Source organism: Marmota flaviventris, chromosome 1, assembly GCF_047511675.1.
Source record: "Marmota flaviventris isolate mMarFla1 chromosome 1, mMarFla1.hap1, whole genome shotgun sequence".
Lineage (NCBI taxonomy): Eukaryota > Metazoa > Chordata > Mammalia > Rodentia > Sciuridae > Marmota > Marmota flaviventris.
Window position 1 is genome coordinate 135,432,559 of NC_092498.1, and position 8,508 is coordinate 135,441,066.

The 8,508-nt window shown below is 47.1% G+C and overlaps 1 protein-coding gene across 1 annotated transcript in view; it reads right to left on the bottom strand.

Moving 5' to 3' along the window:
- The window catches only part of Atp6v0a2 (ATPase H+ transporting V0 subunit a2), a 34,118-nt gene extending 27,701 nt beyond the window's left edge, over positions 1 to 6,417 (bottom strand). Inside the window, exons 1-2 of the mRNA XM_027921345.2 lie at positions 6,130 to 6,417; positions 2,205 to 2,283 (exon numbers count right to left, since the gene is read on the bottom strand). Of these exons, the coding sequence (XP_027777146.1) occupies positions 2,205 to 2,283; positions 6,130 to 6,246 (196 nt within the window). The 5' untranslated portion in view covers positions 6,247 to 6,417. The remainder of the gene's footprint in view (positions 1 to 2,204; positions 2,284 to 6,129) is intronic.
- Positions 6,418 to 8,508: the final 2,091 nt, after the last annotated feature.

The following is an 8,508-nucleotide window of genomic DNA, read 5'->3' on the forward strand; positions in this document are numbered from 1 at the left end:
CCAGGAGACGGGCAGAGCCAGGCTCTCCGCACCTCCCCACAAGCCTGGCTGCCATGGGTTGAGGCCCTCGGTCTACCTCACTGCTGAGTTAAAAATTAGATTTGTGGAACTAAACACCAGCCAAAATTCACTGGCTTTCTTTAGTTCATATTTTCAACTCCATGAAGAGGCCTTTTCCTTAGGATAGAAGTCACAATACCCGCCAAACTCATCAGCAGGTGCGGTATTTTGGAAAGGAAGGAAATGGAGAGGGGAGGAAGGAAGGGAGAAAGGAGGAAAAAAGCAAATATATGTTACCAGAAAGACAGTAAAAAAAAGTTTTGGGTTTAAGAGGTTTCTAAAGATAGATGCAAACTGTTTAAACCAACTTATTACTCAATTAACTTGAGCATTCATTTTTTTATTGTTTCAAGCCTGCGATATTTTTTAAACAGTTTAGCTACAGGAAGTCCTAGACATGTCTAATGCATCATGACCTTTGCCCTGCCTTTAAAAACCTCATTCCCAAATTACAACCTGTCCAGTGACTCATGTGGTCTCACTCTAACGTACAGGATCAACACAGGTCACCAGGACCTCAAGCAAGATACGAAGGAACAAATTTCAGGTAACTAAAAGTTTTTCTTAAAGCTAAAATCCCCAATTGAAAAAAATCCACAATAATAATCAGCTACTACAAATTATTCCAAAAGTCATGTTCTTCCAGGCCCCATGGTTTTTGTTCATACTGTTAAAATTGAGTTTTGTACTTTAGTCAACTGTCACTTTTCCCCTCTCAGTTTGACTCGATGACTATTTCAGGCTAACTTTTTGTTGTTGTTTGTTTGGTACCAGGAATTGAACCCAAGGGTGCTTAACCACTGAGCCACATCCCCATCCATTTTTTATATTTTATTTAGAGAGAGGGTCTCACTGAGTTACTCAGGCCCTCACTAAGTTGCTGAGAGGCTGGCTTTGAACTCATGATCCTCTTGCCTCGGCCTCCCAAACTGCTGAGATTATAGGCAAGTGCCACCATGCCCAGCTATCTGGCTAAAATCTTAAAGATAAAAACAGCAGCCTTGGGCTACTGAAATGTGACAGTTAAAAGCACTAATTTAGCCAGGTGTGGTAGCACATGACTATTATCCCAGAGACTCTGGAGGTTAAAGCAGGAGGATCAAAAGTTTGAGACCAGCCTCAGCAACTTGGTGAGGCCCTAAGCAACTTAACAAGATCCTGTCTCAAAATAAAAAATATTTTTAAAAAGGAGAGTTGGGACCAGTCGTGGTGGTACATACCTGTAACCCAGCAGCTCAGGAGGTTGGGAAGGAGGATTGAGAGTTCAATGCCAGACTCAACAAAAGTAAGGTGCTAAGCTATTCAGTAAGACCCTATCTCTAAACAAAATACAAAATAGGGTGGGGGATGTAACTCACCGGTAGAGTACCTGAGTTCAATCCCTGTGCCCCCCCCCCTCAAAAAAAAAAGGGAAGGGGGAGTTGGGTGGGGCTGGGGATGTGGCTCAGTGGTTAAGCACCCCTGGGTTCAATCACTGGTAGAAAAGAACAGAGGCAAGGGAGGCCTAATCTAACCTCTTCCCAAAGGAAGCCCAGAGAAAATGAAAGGGATTATCAAACAAGCTACCTGTCACTTCTTTGTGTCCCTGTATCTCAACATGGTTTTAAATTAAGTAATATATTAACATATATGCAGCATTAGGTTATAAAAAAACTATGAAGTGCTGGTTAAATAAATCATGGCACGTTAATACAGAAAAATTCTATGTAGTCATAAAAATGATGGGTCATCAATGTTTGTAGACATCAAGATGTTACATCGAGTGCTATTAAGCAGAAGACAAGGCTGAAAAAAAATAACCTGCCCATTATCATGTAAGTCCTTACTTTTATAGACATATAATAAAAAGAATGGAAAAATAACATAACTACATAATAGTGATTACCTCTGACTTATAAAATATGAACAATTTCATTCTTCCTTTCTGCTTGTCTATATTTTCTAACTTTTCTAAAATGAACAAGGTTTACTTACATAAAAATAATTATGTGGGCTGGGCTGTATCTCAGTGGCATTGCACATGTGAGGCACTGGGTTTGATCCTCAGCACCACTTAAGTAAATAAAATAAAGGCATCCTGTCCATCTACAACTACAATAATACTTATCATCACATAAGTTATTAAAAATGGAAAATACACTTACCCAATATTCGTTCTAGTTCTTCACATCTCTTCACCTCACCAACAAATTTTCTTTGAAAAGAACTTACATTCTGGTTGAGCTGAGGAAAAGATAAAAATTTTGCTTTGAATTTCTAAAATTTAAAGGTAAATTTTTTTTTCTTTTATTTATTCATCTTTACTTGGGAGTGGGGTTCAGGGACTCAAGCATGCTAAGCACGTACTCTATCATGGAGCCAGCCCCTAAATTTTTAGAATAAAATATTACTGGCAAGGTTTTGGGGGAAAATACACTCACAAATATTACTGAACCAGAATATAAGCTGCCCTGACTTTTTTGGACAGTGATTTGGCAACTGTTGATCAAGAAATGCCTGAAATATCCCTTGGCCTAGAATTATCCCGCAAAGAAATTTAACTTCAGGGGAAAAAAAATTGATAAACAAAATTTTTTAGAAACACCAACCTTAAGGATAGAGAAAACACACTAACCTAAAAATCCAACAATAAAAAATTGAAAAAGAAATAGGTTATCTCTAAACCATGGAAAATGACTCAGCAATAAAAGGGAACAATCCCAATACACGACAACACGGATGACTTGAGAAACAGTGGAAGTAGCCAGGCACAGCAGGACACTCGCTGCAGGATCCTCTTTATGTGACACATCCAGAATGGGCATGACCAAATGGGCACCTGGACTGGGGGCAGGAGTAAAGACTGACTGTGTGTGGATATGAGGGGTCTTATGGGGAAAGAGTGTTCTGAAACTGGACTGTGTCAATGGCTGCATGAGTTGCTTTCTAAAAAATCAATGCATAGTATTCGTGAAACAGGTGCATTTTGTGATAGGCCTCAATAAAGCTGCACACAAATCACAGCTCAGCCACACAACTGGTAACTATGCACTTATTAAAACTGTTATGTTAAATGACCAGGTATTTGATATTAAGAAATTATTACTAAAGTATTCAGGCATGATAATGGTCTCGGGGCTGGGATTTTTAAGAATCCTTATCTTTTGAGGTATTGACTGAAATCATATGGCCTGAATGTGCTTATAGGGATCTGGTCCAGCAGGGATGAAGGTGGGAGGCTAAAGTAAGCGGCCACTAGTCCACATTGTGGGTACACAGGGGTCCCAGTGCTCTTCATTCTGCTGAGCTTCTTATAACACAAAGCTTAAAACAATAAAAAAATTGTAAAAATTATTTAATAAAATTAGTAAATTAAATCTGATTTGTATATGTAAAAAGCATATTAAAGATATTTCCCCAGGCCAGTTGTGGTTGTTCACGCCTATAATCCCAGCAGTTCAGGAGGCTAAGACAGGAGGATTGTAATTTCAAAGCCAGCCTCCTCAATTTAGCAAGGCCTTAAGCAACCCAGTGAGACCTTATCTCTAAATAAAACATAAAAATAGGCTGGGGATGTGGCTCAGCAGTTAAGCGCCCCTGGGTTCAATCCCCAGTATCAAAAATAAGAATCACCCAGAAGAAAGATAAAATTCCATTTCACTTCTGTTTATCAACTCTCATTCACTTCTGGAGGTCATACTAAGCTAAAGTAACCATGTCCAAGTTCCTCATGAATCAGATGTCAACCTGTTTCTACAGGTCTGAGAGCTGGAGTAGGAAGCCATGTATCAAGCTGGCTAGATGGACACTACTTCTCAGGTTCATTTTTCTTTCTTAACTTTAAATGAACTTTACAATTCTACAAAGAGCAGAATCTGTGTGACCAGGCACACTTCTATGGCAATGGTACAAACACAACTGGATTTGGCACACCACTGCAGCTACTTGCATAGACTTCTATCCTGTTGCGTGGGTCATGTTACAAAATCTGGAAGGCTTTTTCTTTTAGGATGGCAGTTACTCTTGATTCAAAGCTAATGGGATGAAGTACATTTTCCTTTCTTCTTCATACTGGGGGCTGAACCCAGGGCTGCTTAACCACAGAACTAGATCCCCAGTTCTTTTTGTTATGTTGAGGCACAGTTATGCTAAGTTATTGAGGCTAGCTTCAAACTTGGAATTCTCCTGCCTCCGCCTCCCCAGTCTCTAGGCATAAAGTACATTTTAACACAGATTCCTTCCAAGACCGCATTTAACCTAGAAAGCCAGGCAGAAGAGACCTGTGCTGTGTGTACTCGTACCTCCACTGTGGACCTTGGGCTCCAGCAGCTACAGGACTGAACAGGAACACTGCTCTTAGCAAGGACCCTTACAACAGGGAGCCACCTCAGCTCCCAGACCCCTACCCTAGCTGCACAACATTTTTTTCTCCAGGTCTACACCTGGTTGTTGCTACTGATGTCCTTGACCTGCTGGCTTCCCTTCATGAGAGTTACTGAAAAAAAGCCTAAGTGAACCAGAAAGCAGTGGTATCAGTGACTCCACACAGTGAATGCAAAGTTGGTCAGAAACACCAAAAAGAGGTGAGAAGAGCTGGGATGGGCTGTCGGCACCCACAAAGCACACGGAAAACCTAGCACCACACAGGTCTCAGCACAGAATCTTAGTTTTATTTTCCTTCTGAAAAAAATGGAACAGACTTTCTTTTTCTTTCACTGACTCTGAGTATACAGTCTATGACCTCATGTAACACTGAATGAAATCTGAATCTCTATGGCGATTAGAGCATTTGTTCAAAGCCCTACGAATGAATTATGGTAAGTGCTCTGCTTTGAGTCCTAAGAGGGCGGAACAAATCTACCTGAAAAGCAATCTGTTACCCTTGCAGCGGCTGCCCAGCCCTGCCACCTTATGGCACTGTGCCTGCCAGGTGAGCAGGTACCATTTGCTGACGCCCAAGTGGCTCCAGGAATGAGGATGAGCACTGCACTTTGCCTTCAGCCTCATCTGTCACTCACCTGTCACTGCTGTTGCAACCATATTATGGGTCCAACCCAGGGATCCCTGATATCAGATCCTGGGTCGGGGCATTCCCTTGTGAAATTAAGAAAAAAAACAAAAACAAGAAACACAAGATGAAAATGATAGCTCAACAATGGTGTTTGCCTGAGTGAATTTCAGTTCCACCAGAATGAGGTCCTGCTTAACAGTCTCACTTCCACCCTCTGTTCATTTCCTCCATAGAGAAGTGCTCATAAGAAGAGTGTATTTTATTCTGTCTCCTCCCCGGACTGTGAGCTCCAAGAACACGGGATTTTGGCTGCCTTGCTCACGCTGGATCAGCACCAAAAACTGCCTGCACATAGCAGGCACTCAATAAAAGCTTGTTCATTCATTCAACAAACGCCTATTAGTGCCAACAAATGCCTATTAGTGCCAACAAATGCCAAGGGCTGTGCTAAGGCTTGGGGAATGAGAACAAGTCAGGCAAGGTCCTCACCCTCCGAGGCTGGCAGTCCATGGTGGAGACAAACAATAAACAAATAAGTGGACGCACAAACAAGTGTTTCTTATTACTGGTCGCGGAGACGGCGTCCAGATGCTGACTGGGTCCAAGTCCTCAAACAGCCACCGTGTGTGCATCGCCACACCAGGCAACCAAGGAGGCGAAACCCTCTCCTCCAGGAACAGGTACCCTGGAGGGTCGGCGCCCTTCCTGTCCCCCGCACTGAGCACCCCTTTCCCCAGCTCCTTCCGTTCGGGTTCAATCCAAAGGCCACCCCCTCAGAAAGGCCTTCCTTGCCCATCCCTTCAAAATCGCCTCCCACCGAGTCTCGCCGCACCGTCCCTCACTCTGCTGCAGAAGGTCTTCTGACTTCGTGTCCCCCAACCCGTAAGTTCCCAAAGGGCTCCCCGAGCCTCGGCCGGACTGCTCCGCCCGCCGGAGCACCGGGCAGCGAGTCCCCAGGCGCGGAGGGCTGCGGGAGACCCCAACTGGCCACGCAGAGCCGCCGCGCGGAGCTCCGGCGGCCGGTGGCCCTGGGCGGCCCGGCGCGGGGCTGCGGGCGGAAGCCGGGCGGCGACACTCACGTCTCGGAACTGGACCAGGCCCTTCTCACCCAGCGCGCTGAGGCACTCGTAGGCCGTGCCCGACTGCAGGAAGAGCTGCGCCAGGCACATGGGCTCGCTCCGGAACAGGGACCCCATGGCTGGCGGCCCGCGCCCGGAGGGGCCCGGCGGGGCCCGGCGGAGGCGGCGGCTCCGGCCCCGCGGGCGCGCACGGTCAGCGGGGGCAGCCCGGGCCTCCAGCTTCTCCTGCGGCCTGGCCGCGGCCCGGCACCATGGGCTCAGTTGCAGCGGCCGCCCGCGTCCTGCCACCGCGGCCGCCGCTCCAGCTGCCGCTGGCGCGCAGTGAGGCCCCGCCCCCGCGCCGTAGCCGGTTCCGGTTCCGCCCCCGCGGTCTGGCCAATGGACAACCAGGGTTGCGGCCGCCGGCCGACCAATGGAAACCCGTAGTTATGGCCGCCCGCCCCCGCCAGCTGGCCAATGGGGAGCCGGAGTTCGGCCGTGCGCCGCTCCCGCAGGACGCACCGGCTCGACCTCGGCGAGGGTTACCGGCGCTTGGCAGCTCGCCCCGCTCCTTAGGCGTTTTGTTGGCGAGTCTTGTCTTTAGCGTGGCTTAAAGCTCGCCCGCCTCAGGGACTCGTTCTGTGGTCCTGAGTGAAGTAACGGGGGTGGGGGGCGGCCGTTGTCACACCCTTAGAACAGCCCCACCAACCCAGACAGCTTCCTCCGGCTCGGGGCGCCGGCAGTCCCCTTCCCCCGCGCCCAGCCGGGTCACCGCCGCACGGCCTCGTCCGGAGGAGGCGCCAGCCCTGGACGTGTGCTGTTCGTGGATTTTGGCGGCGTGCGGTGCTCGAGTGCGGCCCCTGCGATCCCGCCCGCCCCTCGCAAGCCTGCACGCAGCAGCGACGTGGTAGCTGGGACACAAGGCGAACGTCTGATGCGACTCTGCTTGGAGCTGTGGCTCTCTCACTGCATTGGGAATGATCGTACCCAGACCAGCGAGAGCCCGCCAGAGCCGGCCCTAACCCTCTTCTCCCACCGCCTGCCCTGGACGCTGTTAGCTCAGCCACAGCCGCCTTCTTGCTCTTCCCAGGTCGATACCCTTGAACTCGGCGGTCCCTTCGATCCCTCCGCCTGGAATACCCGCGCTGCGGACCTCCTTGACGCTGGTTCGTTCCGGGCCAGTTCAAATGGACCCTGCTCTGAGAAGCTGTCCCTAGCCCCAAAGATAGCCCGCTCCCTCCCCATTACATCCCTGTTTATCCAACACCTCGAATTATCATCCTGCCCGCACGTTTACTCCACTAAAGTGGAAGCACCACAGACCAGACCATTGTCCCAGTCACTTGGTGTCCCCAGGATGCAGCACACAGTAACCATATTCAATTAAAAAAAAAAAAAATTCTTCTTTTAATGCTGCGGATCGAACCCAGAGCCTAAGCACTAGCTCTACCACTAGCTACACCGCAGCATTCATGAACACATAAACTTAGAAAAGTAAACACCACATAGGAGGCATCCCAGGTCCCCCTTATACTAAAGTACGTTTTCCCTAACAAAGCCCACAAAATAAGCTAAGTTATTTGTCATTTGGAAATCAATTATTCATAAATATCTTAAGTCCTGGGCTGGGGTTTTGGTTCAGCAGTAGAGCACTCACCTAGAATGTACCAGGCGCTGGGTTCAATCCTCAGCACTACATAAAAATAAATAAAACTATTGTGTCCAACTATAAAAATTAAAAAATTTTTTAAGAATAAATATCTTAAATCCTAAATTGGCTATACTAACACCATGGAAAGACCCACCCCCACTGGGTATTTCCTTCATCTGCCCCAGACCGCTATCACTTCATCCTCCAGAGATCAAATCAGAAAAAGAGGTAGAGAGAGAGGAACCCTGTGTCCCTACAACCTAAAACAAATAGTGTGCCTGGGGAAAAAAAAATCCTTCATTAGTTATATTACTATGGATTAGGAATACAACTGTAACATCAAATCCAAAGTTTCACAAGTATTAAGTTGGTAATTCTATTTAAGGAAACATTAAAACAGTACAGATGATACTCTGGTAAGGGTCTTGAACTCAAACAGCTGAAGTGACAGGCCATACTCCAGTCCCATGGTCCAGTAGTGACCAGACTCCTAAGTCAGCTCCACCTTAGGGTTGAGTGAAAGCCCAGCAGCACCACCCAGTAGAATCTGCCATCTTGCTTAAAAATTGCAACCTGTGTCATTGGTGGGCTTATCCTCCCATTTGAAAGCTTTGGATTGGAAGTTTTGAAAATTCCTAGGCAGGAAGTCTGCAGGGACCACGCAAAGGCACATTTCTCCTGGTGCAGGAAGGTCAAGAAGCATTAGGAGCTCAATAAAGAAGTGTAAAAGGGAAGACACTTTCAAAATT